This window comes from Zosterops lateralis (genome assembly GCF_965231275.1).
Source record: "Zosterops lateralis genome assembly, chromosome: 1".
NCBI classification, from domain to species: Eukaryota; Metazoa; Chordata; class Aves; order Passeriformes; family Zosteropidae; genus Zosterops; species Zosterops lateralis.
The window spans coordinates 46,316,739-46,337,452 of record NC_139762.1 but is presented as its reverse complement, the minus strand read 5'-3'; the positions used below and the strand labels follow the sequence as shown (position 1 = coordinate 46,337,452).

General features: G+C 35.3%; 1 protein-coding gene across 1 annotated transcript in view; it reads right to left on the bottom strand.

Annotated features, from left to right (window-relative positions):
- Positions 1-20,714, bottom strand: part of ULK4 (unc-51 like kinase 4) — a 213,383-nt gene that overhangs the window by 148,586 nt on the left and 44,083 nt on the right. The window contains exons 20-22 of the mRNA XM_083863372.1: positions 16,542-16,703; positions 9,609-9,791; positions 4,729-4,856 (exon numbers count right to left, since the gene is read on the bottom strand). Of these exons, the coding sequence (XP_083719498.1) occupies positions 4,729-4,856; positions 9,609-9,791; positions 16,542-16,703 (473 nt within the window). The remainder of the gene's footprint in view (positions 1-4,728; positions 4,857-9,608; positions 9,792-16,541; positions 16,704-20,714) is intronic.

The following is a 20,714-nucleotide window of genomic DNA, read 5'->3' as shown; positions in this document are numbered from 1 at the left end:
TTGGTTTCAAAAGAATAAATTCAAGTCTGTGTATTGCAAGATATGTCTATCAGTGAGATTTTACATTAAAAAAGCAAAACAACCCAAGTTTTCTGCAAAAAAAAAAGTGAAAGAGAGGAGCAAAAAAGGGAAAATTCCAGAATTAACAGCCTGGAGTGATAAGAACAGGAATGAAGTCTACTGCTTAAAAGAATAAGAACTATTCTCTTAACAGGATGATCAACATGAAGAAAAGAGACTAAGTTCACAGAGAATGACAACCTTCATGAAACTAAAGAAGGTGATGCATACTCTGAGAAGATACACAGTCCATTTACCCCAAGAAACCAAGGACTGTCTTTTAGTTTTACTATTATTTATTATTATTGTTAGTAGTCAATCTCTGCTAACAGAAAATGATGAAGATTTTTAAAGGCTACTTAATATAGATATATTGTTTATTTTACAGAGATGTAACATCAGATAGGATATCATGCTAATAGGAGGGTGAATCTCTATTTCTTGTCTTCCATCACTTTTTTCTTCTTTTTAATTTGATACCAGTCTGCTGGGTTTTTTTCCTGAAATCACTGACTTATGTCATTGTTCCCTCCTGCCTTCCATTTCCATGTTTTCCTATCCAACTGAGCACCAAGCTTTTCAGGTTTTTTCCTCACCGCTTTTCTAGATCAATCTTAAGATGTATAAGGCAAACAGGCTATGCTAGATGTGAGACTGTAGCAGGTTTCCAGGCAAAGCTTTTCCTTTCAGGGAACTAATAAAATTTGAACAATTAATAAATATGGAAGGTGGGCACACGAAACAAAGATTTCACCCAGAGGTTATGCTGTTATGCATAGTTACATTTCTGCAGTCTGTGATATGTGTCAGGAATACTACCCTATCTTTCCACAAATCTCTGCAGACAGTAGAAAAAAAGAAGTTTGAATAGATTCTTTTCGGAAGAGAAGTTCAATCTCCAAAATCCTTTGGATACAAAAAAAAAAAAAAAAAAAAAAAAAAAAAAAAATTCAGTGAGACTAATCGGAAATTACTGGTAGTTCAGAAAAGGGTGAAATGCAATGTCTCAATGAAACTTCAGGTTGTGTCCCTCCCCTGAAGAACAGGTAGCCTGCCTCTGCCAATCAAGAAGAAAAAGAGACTAGAAAACTCAGCGCCATTAGCAAAAGAAATCAACTTGCATGGTATAAGTAAACAAGTGCTACTTCAGCCTAAAGATCTCATATCTTCTCTAGCTGTATCACATGTGGAAGAACCAAAGGCATGTAATCAACTACCATGGAACAGGTAGGAAAAAAGAGTAACAAGTGAATCGTCTCAATGTTGTGGAACAACGAATTCACTTCAAAACTACATTTCTTATTATATATCAATACTTTTCATCCACAGAACTCAAAATCTGCCCAAGCAAAGCAAAACAAGGAATTCATTCATGACTTCCCACAGGCAGATAGGTGTTTAGCCATCTCCAGGAACAAAGGGCTCCATCACATGCAATGGTTACTTGGGAAGACAAGTGCCATCACTCCTAATGTCTTCCCCACCCTTCCTTTCTTCTTTCCCCCATGAGGCCTTGTGGTATGGAAGATCCCTTTGACCAGTTGGGTTCAGCTGTTTCTCCACTCTTATTTGGAATTATAAAGGTGCTTCCATACACTTTGAGTAAGGAGAGACTTGTGAAAAGAGCTACAAAAAAGAAACTTGCAATCAGATTGTGTAAACTCAGCTAATCAATAGTCATTAGACTGATATGCATGGGGGATTTTGTGTACAAATGCTCAAAAGTCAATGGCAACTGCTGGTATCATGGCCAAAGCCAATAGGGTCTGTAAACAGTAAAAACAAATAGGCAAGTAGCCTTAAGATTACATTCCAGGAACCAAGACTTGCGCACAGGATACTTCTCATGTTTCCAGCCCAGAGGCACCACTGTTGCTTGCAATAAAAAGGGCTTTTAGCAAGTGTCTACTTCTGCTGCCTTATATTTCCTAGTACCTGTGCACGAACAGAAGAAAAACACAAAGAAATCCATTTTGGTAATACCAGCACAGCTAAAATAAGCTTGCCATTACACTTCTCTTTCATTTCCTCTTTTCCTACTTCTTCCATTACTCTTTCACTCCCCTCCTTTCCCTGTCCCATGTCCTTTCCTCTCAATGAGATAAATAATGATGAAACTTATTTTCCTCACATGCCACAGTTTTATCAGCTCCAAAACCACTTCCAAGGACAGATATCACAAAGTTTACCAGTGGGAACAGGATTTTATTGTCAGAACTATCAGTGAAAAAAAAATTCCTGTTATCAAACCTAAATCTCCAATGGCACAACTTAAGACCATTTCCTCTTGTCCTATCACTCATTACCCTGCCTCACTACAGTCTCCTTTCAGGTGGTTACAGAGAGTGATAAGGTCTCCCCTGAGCCTCCTTTCCTCCAGGCTAAACAATCAGTTCTCTCAGCGTCTCCTCATAAGACTTGCACTCCAGACCCTGCCCCAACTTTGCTGCCAAATAAAGGAAGGACTGCTTTCCAGAGCAAGGCCTTTGAGATGCTGGCCCCAAGGCAGTCCCCATGCCCATGAAGCCCAGGGGGCTGTTTTCAGCACTAGCAGCTTCATAGTAGTTGCCATGAAGAAAATGAACACTAACCCAGTGATGGGTTATGTGATGCAGACTGAAAAATTGCCTTATATTGATTATCATTATCATAAACAGATTTTATCATCTAAAACAATATAAATCCTGTTACAGGCTTTAGCTGCAGCTGCTGAAGACAAACCATTAGCCAAGAATTATATACATTTTACTACATGCTCTTTATATTTCTCAAATCAAACACCTCCTGAAGGAGAATTTGAGTCTATTGAATATTTTCAATAGTTATCCAACTGATTTCTGCTTCCTGTGCTAGCAATTTAGAATTTAGGAGTCTTAATTTTGAAGAAACTTTTCTGTCAGACAACTGAAGACATCTAACTAAAATACTCCCATCACAATTCAACAGTATAAGTCAATGAGTATCCAGTATCTCTGCTGGGTTTAAGATTATTCCAGAGCTATATATAGTGATATTATGAAGGCAACTGTCTCCAGAATGGGTCATTTCTCCTCTCTGTAGCTATCTTACTTTCTGGATGTAAGAGAAAGGTTCTAGATGATCTATTCTGATAAGAGATAGGCTGTTAACTAAAGAACAATTACACAGAAAACTCAGTAAATTAAGAAAAACAGTTTATCAGCTCAAAAAACCTCCTATAAGGCTTGCCTATTGTTTTACCTAATGTATTACATTTTGCATTGGTCTCTAGTCAGCCTTATCTGGAGCATCACAATAAAACAGCAGGATAAAGCCAGAAGTCTTAATACAAAAATCATATTCCAAATTCACAACACATTCTCTTCAGAAAGGCAGCTCGTTGAAAAGCATTATAAATAAAGAAAATTGTTGGTAAAATTATTATTCTACTTCACATAATATCTTAGGTATATATAAACAAATAGTAACTGTCTGTGCAGGATTTCTGCCAGACCTTTCTCCAAATACACAGGAGAATATGTGGAATATCAAGCACATGAATAGCAGGAGTTACTAAAAATGTAGCCATTCAAAAAGTCACTTACAAATCGTTAGAGGCATTTTACACTAACCAGAACACGTAATCTGGTAGAACATTTCTGGAAGTGTAAAAAGGTACACATGAAAAAGTCCCTTGGATTCAGTACTTATTCTCTGTGATATTGGGATATCTACAGCTTTGCAAATGGAGGAATATATATAATGCTTGGTATCCTCTTACAGTGGCTTCATGGTGTAACTCATCTGCCCTTTCCTTTAACTCCAATCTATACATCCTAATTCTTCTCAAACAGGAACATAAGATATAATGTTATAGCTTATATATATAACATGCTGTAGATATAGTTAAGATTTACAGCTACCCACACGTCTCATCCTTTTTTGTACTTTCAGTTCCAAACTTGCTCTACTTCAATATTGTAAAAACTATGTTTATACTTCATTTTACTCTTCTTCTTACAGAACGGTAGAAGATTTAAATCTCAACTAAAATTTCTTTCATCTTACTTCTCCAATCACCTCAAAACATGGTGACAATTCACATCTGAACACAGTCTAATTTGCTCCTCTCTGATACAGGAATGCTTCTGTCCCAACAGAAGACAAAAAAAATTCAAATAACAACTCCCTGGTGATTCACTGATTTCTTGCAAAGTTTTCTAAAACATAGAAAAATTAAATACTTCATGGAAAAGTCACAGGAATCTACTGGTCATTATGTAAATCACTCCCACAACACATATAGCCAAAAAATATTATTTTACCTTGAAAGTGACTATCCTGAAGAGACTATAGACTATACCAAACCCTAAGATGAGGAAGGTACATAACAGAATCTTTTATTTTTCTTTCCCACCACAGCAACAACTCACTGTTGCAGTATATCTTTTGCCCTACCTAAAAATGCAAATGCTCACTGGGACTACAAGTTACTTTAAAAGACATTTTCCTTGCAAGACAGTGGCTTCCCCGTGTGAATAACTGTCACCTGATGATCCCAGATAAAATATTCTCATGAATGAAAGAATTACTATTACACACAAAACAATTAATTTCTAAAACATTGGCTCAAAATTACCACACATTTTCAAGCATTTCAGGTACAACTTTAAAGACTGTATCTTTGATTATCTTCCATTATCACCTTACCTTGTTTGACAACTGAGGAGTAACATCTCCCTGTTATTAATTAGAACTTGTAGCAAGACCAGAAAGGCTTTTGCTCGAATAAAAGTTGAAGGACTTTCAAGTAGACGAGTAATTGTTGTCACAAAATCCTTGGTGGAAATAAACACAAATACATTAAGGTTATTCACACTGTATTGTAAGACTGTATACACTTAAAGTTTGCTCATTTTCATGTCACTCATAGGAAAAAAAAAAATCCATAGAACACCAGCAAACAAATTCTGTCCAAGACTGACTGGCCCAGTGTAAAGCTGCTTTGCACATCTTCACAAGTGGTAGAATAAAAAGTAAACACTATTTAATGTACTAAGTTCAAAATAGTATGAAATTAACTACAAAATACGATAAAACTTACATTTTTAAATGACTTACCTTAAGCATAAACATAGGATATTTTAATATATTTGTTTTAAAACAAAGCTGAACTATTTTCAGAATATGTACATATTTAAACACAAATATGATTAAGCTTTTTAGTTATTCATTCCCTTATACGCAGGAATATTAAAATCTACACCTTAGTTGAATACAATCTTGTCTACATCAGACAATTTATACAAATTATACACCAGATGCTCCAAATAGATGGCAAAATTTTTTCTACCTTTTTCGATTGTTCTTATCTAATCTAATTTTATTTTGAGTTTAGAAAGTGAGCAAAAATTTCTTCTTCAAGAAAGAAATAAAATTAGGACTTAAAAAGAAAGAAGGTTATACAAAATCAGAATTAAAAACTGAGTCAGAATTTACAAACTGTGTCAACTAGCTCTATGCAAAAATTGGACTGAGCACAAATGGCCTCATCAAGAGAGCCTGCCTTCAAACAGTTGAGCTGAATTCTCAAGAGAGTGGCACTATAGGATAGACAAGTACTGTATGCATGTTGTATTCAAAGTTAAAAACTCTGCTGTGTGATGCATATTTAACATACATATTACTGTTCAAATTCCTTATTTGCTGACAGAATTACTGCAAATCAACAATGATGGTAATTTATTAGAGATATCCTTTGCAACAATTAACTATACCTCTTTACCAAGAATAGAAAAAGAGCAGGAGTGTAAGAGAGGGTCAAGAAACTATCAGATTTTATTCTGACACCATTTTAAGCCTGTCTTCAAAAGCAGTCATCATTCAGTAACTACAGAAATCCCAGAAAAACAAACTGCTATTAATTGTTCTAGAGCTGGTTTACTGTACTTCAACAATTTATCTGATAAATAGAAGAATTTCTCAGTCTTGGGATTTAAAGATTTACTGATTAAAACACTTGAACAGGTCACAGAGCATGACTTGTAGCTTCTCCAGTATGAACTTGCAGCAGTGAAGTTCTTAAATTACAATCTAATAAATGCAAATGTTGAATCTTAATTAAGCGTAGTTTGGTCTTTCAAGGGGTTTTTTTTCAGTGAAATTACCAAAATAACAACTATAACAATGATTTTACGTTCAGAAATGCCATTAAACCTCAGACATAGTCAAAGAGTATATATAATGCAACACTGACTGTGCTAACATAAATGAACCTGATAAACAAGGACACCATGACAAAGACACGTGCAACTACAAGACAAAGCACATCTATTTTTAGTCCTCATACTCCAGAAAGCACAAATATTTCAATGCTACATATGGGGGTTAACATGGGTTAAGACAAAGTTCGTTACATCAGACTTATCTGGGAACGTTCTAATAATCTGGTTTAAGAAATAAATGTGACCTGTTGGAATTTGCTTTTCTTGCTGGTTTGAGGACTGCAAAACAGCAACAGTATATCCAAAGAAAATCTCAAGCACATCTTTGCTGACCTGCAGGACTTAATGTATCAGAAAAGCCAAAAATCACTCAAATACTGCCAAATACATTATTTATAATTTCTCTGTTATATTGTTCCTTCTTCCCCTGCAAATGTTTGATGTATCCATGGAGACTCTGCAGGATAGGACACTTTTCATTCCAAGTGAACACACTGCAACAAGATTTTGACTTTATATTGGATACACTGAGTAATACTGCAGTGCAAGTTTAAAACAAAAGCAATGATGTTTTTGAATTGGCTGCACAAGAGGAAAACAGCTAGACCACTACCTCACTATACAAGAAGAGAAACTACAATAGCAAACATTTGTTGCATCATTATGTATTTTCAAATTTCCCTCCTATGCTTTGCAAATGCATCCATATTATACGTTCAGAGTCACAAAGATTTTGTTTTAGATATTTTTTATCTTTTTCTTAATTCATACTGGTATTGACAAAAATATCATCTATAGCAGTAGTTACTTGTCCACATTCACGTAAAAGAAAGAATTGAAAACAGTTACTGAAATAAGAGGACAATGCTCATAATGCATTTACAATGCAGTTGTGAAGATATATTGCTGTAAGTATTTGAATTATTTTATTTATGACTAGTGGAGGTAAAAAGAAACCAAATAAACCCCCTGCCCCCTTATCTGACCTCTGAAAGAACCTAACTGCATTCAAAAAGCTGTGACTGATTTTCACTCTTCCAAAGGTGAATTTTGACAGCCAGATGAAAGTAATTGGCTGTGGGGTTCTTTTTTAATTTACTGCTATGATGTGTTCAAGATTCCTGATTTTGAGTTCTTTTTCCACACTTTATTTTAAAAACATCATTTCAACTGTTTTAGTTTCCAAATCAGGAAACTAAAATGGAAACTCTGCATCAGAGAGGGACAAAACATGGTCCCTTTTGGCAATCATAGATTTCTGAAGTCTTGTATTAATGTAGATGATCACAAAACTGCATTCCTGGCTCTTCTTTTGTATGTGGTTTTTACTCCTGTTCTTGAAGTCCTTACAAGCTAAGGGTGTTTCCAGATCACACACACAAAGCTAAATTATCTTGAATTTATATTTTTAGGTATCTTTTAATGTGTTGTTTGTGCCTATATTAAACAAATAGTCACTTTTTTTGTCACTACCTTCTGTATGACACTGAGGTCCTTCTGCCTTGTAAACTGAACTAACATGAGAATTTTAAAGAATGCAAATAATCTGTAGGCCAACACAGCTCATTCTTCCCTTCTCTCATTAAGGCAGACTTGTGCGTCATGAGCAGGAAATATTGAAAAGTGCATGGACTATTAAATTCAATTTTCAGCTCTAAAATAATATCACTCCATGTGATGTGATAGCACCTGGCAGTTCAATACAGGAGCATGTTTGTATTTTTAGATTCTATTCAAGAAAAACAGAAATTTAGTTTCAGCTTCCAAAATCGTACAATCTAATTCCAGATCACAGAACATTCTGAGTTGGAAGGGATCACCAAGTCCAGCTCTTAAGTGAATGGCTCACATGGGGATTGAACCAACAACCTTGGTGTTATTACCACCAGGCTCTAACCAAGTCATTCAAAAAAAACCACTCCATTCTATGAGATTTAAGTTTGTTTGAGCCATAATGCAAGTACAGTTACCAAACGTGGGCACATGCAATAGAACCAGGCCTAATTTATCCATTTATACGGTACAGTGTTATTTACTTACAGCTTTAGGCACTATTCCCACTTCTATCCTATATTAGTTTGATATATGCTGTCAAAGGAATGTCTGTATTTGTCTATATTTCAATTTTCTAATCCGCAAAACTTGATTAGAATTGTTCATAAGAACTGCAGTATCAGAAAGGAAATTCTACCAATTGTCCGTAAGAAATTCAGTATCAATATGGGAGCTCTTTTAGCAATATAAGTCCTATTAAACAAGAAATTCTAGGCAGAAAATGTTATGCTGTAGCCATAGACTATCTGTACATTGCATTCTTTTGCTGAATGTTCAAGTGAATAACTTTTGACCATGCTCCTCTGACTATACCATCAGCTCACATTAATGTGCACTGTTAGTGCAACATTGCAGGACAATATGTCACCTGTTAGTGCTGTTGTTGTGGGATCTGGAAAGTTTAAGGCCAGTTGAAAACACTCAAAAACACACTGGCAATTCTGACATGGTACAGAAAGTAATTTTAGGAAGAGAAAGAGGGATTTCAGGCCACATGGTTGGGATTATTTTTTTAATTTAAATATAATTTTTAAAACAATATGTAGGGAAATAAAACTCTCTCAACTAATGACCAACAGATTATTATAGTCAAGATGATTGTCAAACTACAACATACCTTACAACAGAATACTTGATGAAAACAAGAGCTAGAGTTCCTACTTTCTTTGTGGTTTTTATCCTTTCCAAACAGAGGCAGATTATTACTTTCATTTATGAACTATGCAGATATACTGCCAAAAAATAAACACTTTTTCCTCTAAATACAAAATAATTTGGGGATCAAAATAGAAAACTTTTAACTACTTATACCAAAAAATATATTAGACATAAATCAAAACCAGTTGCTTTACTCATTAAAAAGAAAAACCTAAGGTATTGAAATGCTAATTTCTGCAAGATATAAAGTACAGCTTCAGATTTAATCAGGACACTCCTTATTTTCTCTTTTAAATGTCTAAAAGAACTATGGCAAAGAGCTGTCCTTACTGATTCCTTACTGATTTTCCTGAGGGCCCATTATCAGTTATGGTCCAATCCAATTCTGGATTGATTGAATTCTAGCTGCAGGTACAATTTATACACCCATTAGTACCATTTCTCAAAGATTCATGAGAGAAAGAAAAACTGTACATCTTATCGTTTAGATTTTAATCAAAAAGAAATATAAAAAAACACATCCTCATTTCCTGTATCCAGATATGCAAATGTCACAGGGATGTATTTTGAAAACCCAAACCCACTAGCAGTATCAACTTTAACTTTTCCTTTTGCAAAATTCCATGCCAGTGAAATATTAATCTGAACTCAAACCTTTTCTTGAATTAGCCTCTGTAGATGAATCCCACATGACAACATTGCTGAAAACATGGTGAGCATGTACTGCTGAATTTTGCATATTCCATTTGCCAAGGAATTTAGTACAGCTGTTAATCCCACTTTTTCAATGACACTCTGGAAAGCATTAGGTGAGGAACGAGTAATTCTGCATAAAGCCTACAAGAGTGGAAAAAAAATAAAATTAATGAGACTATTATCTCAAGAACAATAACAGAAAATAAAAGCATCTGGTGAGTTTTTCAGTAGTTTAGGAATATAAGGAATTCATACAGATTCATTCCTAAGACAAATATTAAGGGAAAAAAAGACCACCTATTTAGAGACCTAGAATTCTTCCAAATACATTGCTATACACTCTGCGCAGCTGAAATTCAAATATTTCATACACCAACATCCACATCCAAAAGTCACATTACTCTTTCCCTCTAGGGAACAATAATGATGGAGCATCACAGCCCATGCCTGAGTCTTTTGTCAAGCACAGAATATAAACAGCCATCAGATAACACCGTACTAGAAAGGAGTACAGGGAGAGAAAATACAGACATGGCACAGGCCACAGAAATTATGGGCACCCATAAAGGTGGGCACCTTCTCTCTCCCTGTTCATGGACAATAATGTGATATGCAGTATTTCAGTGTCTAAAGTCTATCCTTAATTCTAGATACTACTTCAGATCTAGGTACTTGATAAGAAGCAATGGTTAGTGTAATAAACTTGTAAACTATTCTCCAAATGGTTGATTTTTCAAATATCAGTGATTAAAATAATTTTAATAGAAAATGTAGATACTGACCATGCTCCAGTGAAGTGAGCACAAACCTTTTCAGTGTCTACTAACTTAGACATTTCCTAGAAAATATTACCAAACAACCTTCAGGGCAGCTTTATCTCCAAATCAATTTCCTTTTGATACCTGTGAAAATACAACCTTCAAGATACTAAACTGCATTTGTTCTCTCCAGATAAAGAAAATAAGACTCTAAATATTAAAAAATTCTTTTTCTTTGGCTTGAATACACTGTTAGCATAGAGGAACAGCTTATGTCAAATATTGGATTCACATGAAAATCTGAATTGGTTTTCAGGAAAAACTTTGAAGGTGACTCCTTTTGTAAAATGTAGGTAATATTTATGATTTCTTTGTTCTCTTCAGACCAGCTATATTTAGAAATTGCTGTTTACTTGGTGTGCACTCAACAGTAAAGTCTCATTTAAGAGAAACTATAGTCAATTACACAGAATACTACCACCAAAGAAAAGCTTCCCATGTAAGAACACCAGAAACTGTCCAGTTCACCAGTGCCCTTAGAAACATTTCTCAAAACAAACTAGAAAAAAAAAAAAAAAAAAAAAAAAAAAAAAAAAAAAAAAAAAAAAAGGGGAAAAAAGGCATAAAAACCAGTAAATCACAAACTTGACAGACATTTTATTGATGCTGTTCATCTACTCTGCTCCTGTTCTTCCTTGTCCTTTCTGGTCCAGGAACTATATCGATTGCAGCCTTTTACTTCTTTTATTATTTTTTTACTCTTTTTCAAAACACAGACACTCAATCTCTGTTTCTTAGTACAGCATGCTCTGTTTCCTCCAGGATACAATCCAGCTCTTCACCTCTATTCAGAGTTTTCAAAATAAGTGGGCAGAAGGTATATGTATTCACTACAAACATCCTTGAGGGTCATTCTACCAATGACCTGCTGGGACCTAGGGATAGGCTGTGCCAAAGCAACATGGAGCTAATTTGGTGTGCTGACACGGTGTGTGCCATTTTCCACTGCCTTAGATCTCTGGTACAGACCTTTCCAAACAAGGGTGACCATAGTCATAGGCCACCAGATTATTTCCAGGCAAACTTCATAGGAAAGACATCATAGGCTGTCTTCTAGGATAATACTGCAGTTTTAGTGGTAGCAGAAAAGCTCCAGCCCACCAATAGCCAAGAGTAGAAGCTTCAAATTCCTATCTGTACATCACAGAATGCTCTGCTGTATGAATGAACCTAACACTTCATTAGAAAAGCAGAAGATGGAATTTAAATGTGGGATAGAGTAGAAAGCACTCTAAATCACTTCAGTAGATCCAATATTGGGAGAGAACAGATGGATAGGTCAAAAGGTGGTGGAGCAGGAATTGGAAACAGATGATGAAATATGTAAGAGTAGAGCTCACACCATCAGCTCTAGGAACATGAAATGTTCTTTGTGAGAGCAAGGCTTCAGCAGAACCTCTTCTGGAGCTGGCTTCTCCACCCCTGCTCTATGCACAGCCTTAAGCAGCACCTTTTCTTTCAGCAGCTCCAGCCTTTGCCTAATGATTCTTTTCGGTCACTTCCAACTTGAGATACTCCAGGATTCTATGATGCCCTATCCTTCTAGTCTTACAGGCTACATGCTACCCAGTGGGTAACATTCACCTTTTCATGATATCTTCCATGACTCTCTCTAGTTTGAGAATGAGTGTTCTAAAGTATCTACAATACATAAGTCTCTGAAAGAAACTGTTCAATACCAATTACTTAAAAAAAATAACAAAAGAAACCAAATGCCTACAAAGACTACATTGAGTCTTCCCAAATTAGTTTCCATTTAAGTGGCTTATGTTTTGATGTTTTGTTACTTTTCTTCCAGCAGAAAAAGTTCTCTTAGAAACAAAATTTTTAGTGGTTTTTTTTTTTTTGTTGTTTGTTTGTTTGTTTGGTTTGGTTGGTTGGTTTTTTCAATTAAAAAACTTTCAGTATACTGGAAAGAAAATATTCTTCCTGCTGCTGAGCTTGTCAGAATATTGGTTTGACATTTTACAGATTTTTTTTTTCTGAGTCTAGCAAAATGATAAAAAGACACAGCTTTCCTACAGGCAAAACTTGTGATATTTACCTGAGGCATATTGGACTCCAAAGTGAGAAAAAAAATACTGAGACACAGTGCCCGTTTGCCACCTCTGACAGGCAGGACAAAGTAAAGTGTCATTTCTTGATTCCAGAGACCAAAGACAGAGACTCTTCTTGATATATTTTTATTATTGATTAAAATAATCATAAGCAAAATTCCATAGTCCCTTACTGCTGATACACTGCAGACAGATTGATAACTCTAGGTAAAGATATGATAGATGCATTTCTTAACAGAAATATATTTCTACATTCCAATATAGATGCCAGTTAAGAATAAAATCTTCAGGATACATTCAAACAAGGCAAGAATGACTGCATAATAAAATGAAATATGACACTGATTATGTCAATTTATGTGGTCATACAGAATAAAAATGCCTACATATCTGTAGCAACAATTTAATGAATGTAGAAATTATACAGTACACTATAGCTGGAGAATACATTAGTATTTTATTTTTTAAATTAGCATACCACTAAAATCTTCATAAACTTTAGCTGGGAAAGATCTTCCTGCACTAGATTTCAATATCAATTGATCATTATCAGATGAAGTTACTATTATATATCTAAATGCCACAGCAGTATACTACATAACCATGATTTATATCAGGCATTGAGTAATAAGTTTATCTACTTCTTACTTTAGTGTCTCACTATAAAGCAGCAAAAGGATTAAAGTACCACCTTAGTGCATCCTACTTTAGAAGCTTCCTTCTTCAATTCACTTAATACCATAAAAGTATTAAACCTCAGTCTTCTGATAAAGGAAACAATCCCCAAAACAGTGGAGGGGAAAACCCAAGAACACTTGTGTAAAATGATCTGTCTGAAAAAAAGGAGACAGATCCAGTAACATAGATAGCAATAATTTTCATGAAGACCAGATAAAGTAGAAGAAAGCAGTTTCACCAAGGATGTAGAACAGTGAACATACCTTACTCCTGTAACTCTCCTCACAGCTGCTTTTTCAAAGCTCTCCAATATGTAACTTTGGAACAAGCCCTACCTCCAGCATGACTGAAACTTCAGCAAGTACACAAGGGAAAAGTACAATCTCCAGTAAGCCTATTGCCTTCACAGGAAACAAACATTAATTGGGAACAGTTATTGTTTTGTTTCTACTGTGGATATGTACATTTATACCACAGATATACACAAAATGTTGAAGAAATTTTTGCCTTAGCAGATCTCAGTGTGCACACTCAACTTGGTCTTTTTAAAATGCTGGCCCAACACCCAAGCACACATTGCTAAGCATCTTTGAGAGAGAAAAGGTAACAGAATGATTTTAAAAAAAAAAAATAAAAAAAAATAAAAAAAAATCTTTCTTACCTAGATTGTCAACTGTCGTTTAAAGGGTACCCCACAAATCAGCTGAGTTTCTCTAGGAAATTCTGGTAATTGAAGCTTTTATGACCTCCTAAAACACACTAACTTCATCCTAAGATGTCATCTCTAAGAAGGCTTCTAGAGTAGCTTCTGACAACAAGTAAGTTTTATAATACAAAGACTTCAAATACAAGAAAAAGAATCAGGAAGTAAGAGCTTGGCAAAACCAATGTCATTCCAAGTCCCAGTGACAACCCATGAGTGCCGGATGATTCAACTTTGACGTGGAGTATAAATATTGCGCTTAACAGGCTTGGCTGAACAAGAAGCCCATAAAGATCAGTTCCTTCGCCTCTTGGTTCCCGTGGGTGTGATACAGCAGTATCTGTCTACTCACTTGGAAGAGGATCACAGAAATACCAGCAATGTCCAACTGCACTGAGCAACTAATAAAACCTCACTGACTAGTATACAGTGGTAGCTATCAATGGACACAAAAAAGAAAAAAAAAGAAAAAAAGAAAAAAAATAGGGAACAAAGTAGGCTACAACAAGCTCTTCAGGTTTTAGTTTCCTCTTACACATTTTTTGCTACCTTCCAGTTTTTCCAGCAGGAAAATTTTCTTCTCATCAGTAGTTCTTAAGAGGCTAGATACCCATATCAAAAACACTACGACAAAGAAAAGGCTTCTTAGTGGTTCACCTGAACTGTACAGCCTTGGGAAGATCCAGTGATACAAAAGGACAAACAACAACCCACTCTTCTCATAGTCTCTTAACACTCATCCAAGGGTCAAGTGAGCAAACTATACAGCATTGATGACAGTAACTTCTCAGCCCACTGCTACAAAAAGCCATAGTGAATCTCCACTGATGACAAGTTTATTCTTGACAATCAGAAGTGTAACTTCTGTGCATTATTGAGCAGAAAAAAGCTTGGCCCTCTTCAAGCATACTATATTGTCCAAGAAGAAATTGGGTTTCCAGGAGAGGGAAAAAAAAAAAAAAAGCCCACTAACAGTTCCTCGGTGATCTTTTTTAGCTTGGTGTCTGGATGCAAAAGGACAGACAGTTTCTCCAGGATATGCTCCTTACTGCAGTACACAAGACAGGCATAACTGGCCAAGTGGCTCCTACAAACAGAGCAGGTCTTGGAAGTCTGCTGTAGGAATCGAGGGAGTGGTAAATGATGAAGCAAAGTTCTCCAAGCAGATGGCAGAGAAAAAAGAGGGAACTTGCAGCATTAGTTGAAAGATATAAAAAAAAATTAAAAAATACTATGACCTAGTAGCAAACAAATAACTACTGCCCAGTCTAATGATTGACAAGAATAGAAAGCACATGATACAAAACAACCCTTATAGCAAAAGCAGTGATAGGAGAGGGGATCGAGCAGGGTACCTTAAAAACTCAGTAAGTAAAGGAAATAATAACTCTTATCTCCAGTCTTTCCCCACACACGCAGCTGCAATCTAAGCATAAAACTCACAGATCAAATGGATGAAGTCTCAAAAAGACCCTTTCTAAAAAAGCAGCCTAATAGCCAGACTCACACATATATACTTTACATAATTATAGAGAGACTATTCTCTACCCATGGAAGTTCTAAGACTGTTTTTGCCACGAATTTAAGATGTTACAGAGTGAAGGTTTTTATAACACTTATTTCACTAAATAGTTTTCCTGTTCTAAAATGTCAAGACTTGTTTCCAATATTCAAGTAGTTTATATTGCAGGCAAGACTCTGCCACAAATACACACTAAGGTAAAAAAATCAATAAATAAATATATATTTTTAATTATAAATTTATTATACCATTTACTTCTTCAGCCACACTTCAAATAAATTTTATTCCTCTCTTTTTTGTTACCTTTATGCTAGATGTGTCTATGTGCATACTGTTGCAGAAGTAACACTACCATTTTCTGTTTGGAAAGGAAGAGTTCCATCCAACCTAGCTGTGAACACTGCCAGGGAATGGGGCAGCCACAACTTTTTTGGGGAACCTCACCACCCTCACAATAAAGAATTTTTTCCCAATATCTAATCTAAATCTTTTTTCTTTTAGTTTGAATCCATTCCCCCATGTCCTGTCACTACATGGTCTTGTAAAAAGCCCAAGAGATATGGTTAAACTCACAGTCCTAAGTATTTTCTACCTCATAAATCCTTTTGTTCCAAACCTTCTGCTTGCATGTCATCAGTCTATTTGTCTCGTTCTCATTCTATATTGCCTTAAAAATTCAAGGCAAAGACTAGGCCCAAAGACAATTTTATAAAAAGAAACATGATCAATTCAACTAAGTCTTCTAAACAAGACTTTGATAAAGAGAATAAACAATTCTCATTTGAAACATCATACAAAAAGAGAAATTGCAATTTTGCAAGAATTTAATAGATTCTTTGAAAGGTTAAACTTTTTAAACATAACTCATTATTACCAGCATAAGGAAATATATGTTCTGGAAAATGATGAATCACAAGAACTATTCATAAGCACTGAACTGTAATAAATGCATTTTTCAATCTTAAAAATTTTTCAAATATATTTTAATGTAGTCTGAAATATAAAAACCACAATCATACACTAAACATGCTCAAATATATTTCAGTTCAAATTCAGAAGGATTTTCAGACTAAATGCCAAAGCATTACACTACCACAAAAGGAAATTTCTTACCGAAATGGGAGTTATCTTCAAAGAATCTCCTGTAGAATGTGTGAAAAGGTACCACAAGACAGGTCCAATTTCTCCGGTAATAAATCCTTGTGCATGACAGGAGCGAGTAGTACAAACATTTTCAATTATCTTTGCTGCTATATGGTTCACTACCCGCTCTTCCTATAGGAAGGAGAGGAAGGAAAACACATTTGCAAATGCTTCTAATTTCTTTGTAACTTACTGTCCATGTCCACATTTTATTCAATGTAGGTTGTCATTCTGGTTTCTTAATTCTTTTTGATACTTGCAAAAGTAAGTTTTCAAGAAACCTCACCTGATGACAAAGTTATGTTCACAGATCCTACTTCCCCCCACTTTCTTGTCTACCGCAAAGACAATTTAATACAAGTATAATTTAATATGAAACTTTTTATCTCCAAATAATCACCCGAAATTAAATGCAGTCATAACAAATGAAATCTTTCGTTATGTAAGAGGTGTTCCATGATCAGTGCTTTATAAATGAATGAATCTGTGTCAACACTTATCACTAAAACACACTCTGAATAGCACAATTATGAGATATTCAGTTACATTAGAAAAAAAAATTACATTAAACGCTCTTTATTCAGAAGAGTCAACAAATCCCGGGATAAAAGCAAAGATTTCTTGCAAATTAAGTAGTTCCATAATTCCCTTCTTTTCTCCTGAAGCAGACAATCCTGACCAATACTTAAGATAAATTATTAGGTTCCATTTACTACAAGAAGTCCCAAATTTCCATATGAGATTCTGAATCCTTCATAGTTTTAGTACTAACCAAATAATTTTCACTTAAAATCAGAGTCTTTAACAGAACTGGAAGATATATTGCTGGTGTTATTTTTGCTGCTCATTGCCCCATCTCATCTCAGTCTTGAACAACAAAAAAAGTGAGTCTTTCAACAGTGTCTTAAATAGCATCTTGAATTCAGCAAGAATGAATTTTAATACCATTTTTATAATTCAATTTGTCCTTATAGTCTGGCTTCACAAATAATATCTAACTGATTTCTTTCTTAATCTGATCTCTATTTTAGCCCACTAAGCTTTGGATTTCTGACAGTTATCTATACAATCAGAACCACCAACACCTGTGAGCAACAATAATGAAACCTTTAAAAAAGTAGTACAAAAGCCTTGCATAAGAGGAGAACTTATCCTTCATTTAAAAAATATTCAATATCCACTTTTCTTCTACTGACTTCGTACATCTAAAATATAGATTTTAGATGCAGAAATATTTGGAAACTCTAGTGTAATGCTGAAAAAAAGAAAAAAAAAAGAAAAAAAAAAAAAAAAAAAAAAGCTGTATTCATCATTTTCATGATAATCCTTCCTGTTCTTCCAAAGAATTGCAGGTCTACTCAAAATATTTCAAAGAAATACCAAAGCCAATTTCCATCTAAAGTGGTTACACTTTTTATATAAAAACTCCACTGAATTCTGTGGTCATCCTTCTTATTTGCAGACATAGAACCAAAAAGAATTTAGGCTTCTATCTTTTTACAGTTTTGATTACTGCAAAATATTGCATTATTTTGACCTATATACACACATACTCATACACATTTACTAAAATTAAAATTCTCAAAACATTTTATAAATAATGTTCAGTTTTAATCTTTTTTCTGTGAGTTATACTTCTGAATTTCAGTCTTTTGGGAGGGGGCACAGTTAGGGGAAAAATACTTGCATTTATCAAATTGACTGATTTGATGCATTTAACAATTGAATCCTTAACTGAAACATAATTGTCAAGTTAAGTCTCTATGGAGTGATTATTAAGACTGCCAACTGGGACTCCACTCCTTATTTAAGCAGGCATAAACACTTAATAAATCAACTATAATACCATTAATTAATCATAATCAAAGCAATATATAGTGGATAATAGCTATTATTAATATTAACAAATTTCCAGATGCAATTACAGGTTTTCTTTGCAAAATTTGGTTCTGAAGATGTGCTTTATTTCCTTTCAGCCACTGATGGGATGAGTTATGCCTTGTTCCAGATTATCCTGCTATTTTGGCTAGATAATGGTCATGCATCATCACTGTGCTCTAAAAGCTCAATGATGTGCCAAAGTAATTCTATTTGCTGCACCTGAGACCTTCCATTTCAGCTCCTCTGATATCTGCTCCTGAACACTATCTAAGCAACAAGACTTGTACCATCTTCTGCTTAATTAATCTCTGTCTGCAAGGAAGCCTGATCTAAACTAATATGTGGCCTCTTAACTAAAGGAGTCATGCAGTGATGTTACCAGGACATAAGCTATTTAAGTGAACAGAAATGGATATTCAAGATATGAGTAAAGCAGTTCCATATATCAGTAACCCTCTGTTCATATCATGAACTGCATGAAATGTAAAACTATGAATGGAACTGCATAAAAAAAGCAGCACGTAATTTATTTTCAATGGGTTTAGATTTCAGCTAGTTTTATAAAGAACACTTAAAGCTCCTAATTTTCAGTTATGTTGAACACTTGCAGATATATCTGTTTCCAGTGAAGTCAGGGATGCTTAATGAAAAAGAGCCCTGAGTGAAAATGCAGATACTGGAAGGATAAAAAGTTGCAAAGTATTGAAAAGAGACTCCTCTTGATCAAGTCTTTCCATTTTAATTGGGGGGTGGGGGACAAATCAACATCATAAAAAAAAAATCAACTTCCATTCTTTTGAAATAACTGAATCTACTGGATATTTTTACTGACTGTTATAAATTTAACAGTGCAGGAAAAACTTTGGAAGCACTGAAGGTACAGTCACTATGATCACTAACAAAATACCAAAAAATAGCATAACTTCATTTTATTAAAAGTTAGGATAAAATATTTTATGATCCTTTTAAAGTACATTTACTGATGAAATTAAGTTGCAAGGATCTGTTGACCTCACTGAAGGCAGAGAGGCCCTGCAGAGAGGCTTCAACAAATTAAGAGGTCTGGGCAATCACCAACTATATGAAATTTAAGAAGGGCAAGTACCAGATTCTGCTCTTAGGTTGGGACAACCCTGGATGTACAGACAGACTGGGGAACAAAAGGCTGGAGAGCAGCCCTGTGTAAAAAGACCTGGGGGTCCTGGTTGATGATGGGTCTAATAAGAGTCAGCAGTGCCCTGGCAGACAGGAGGGCCAGCCTTGGGGTGCATCAGGGACAGCATCACCAGCCAGGCAAGGGATGGGATTGTCCCGCTCTGCTCTGCACTGGGGTGGCCTCACCTTGAGTGCTGGGGGCAGGTTTGGGTACCACAATACAGAAAGTACATTAAGCTGTCAGAGAGCATCCAAAGGAGGACAACGAAGATGGTGAAGGGCCGTGATGGGGAGCTGTATGAGGAGTGGCTGAGGTCACTTGGTCTCTTCACCCTGGAGAAGAAGACTGAGGGGAGATCTCATTGCAGCTAAAACTTCCTCCTAAGGGGAAGTGGAGGGGAAGGCACTGATCTCTTCTCTCTGGTGATCAGTGATAGGAAAAGCATGAAGCTGTGTAAGGAAAAGTTAAGCCTGGATATCAGGAAAAGGTTTTTCACCCCAACAGTGGTCATTGGAACAGGCTACCCAGGGACGTAGTCACAGCACTGAGCCTAATGGAGTTCAAGAAGAGTTTGGACAACACCTTGGGTGCATGGTGTGACTCTTGGGATACCCTGTGTAGGACAGGAGAAGGACTCTGTGGGTCCCCTCTAACTTGGACATTCTTTGATTCTATGATCTTATACTACATACAGATACATACACTTGAGTAACAGCATAATACTGATACAGAAACATTAAAAACTAAAGGATTTAGGAAGTAACACTGCATTCCACATAATTCTTCTAAATTGACTTCTAAAGACCCTTCTTTCTTTAATCTAAGAAGACAAAATGAAAAAAAAACTGCAAATATAACCTAATGAAGTAAAGCTGTATTCTCCAAAGCATTCATGATTCTAAGAATTCAATCTTAGTTTGGCAACAATTTGCAACATAAAGTCTTCAGAGAAAAGAGTAAATATGTGGAAACAAAACTTTTAAATACTTTCATGGGGTTTTTTTAAATTCTGGCAGTAAACTGGAGAATTGATATCTAAAGAAGAAATGAAAGTGGTGATGTATATGACTCAGATAATTACTCTTATCCTATAGGCAGTTCTGCCA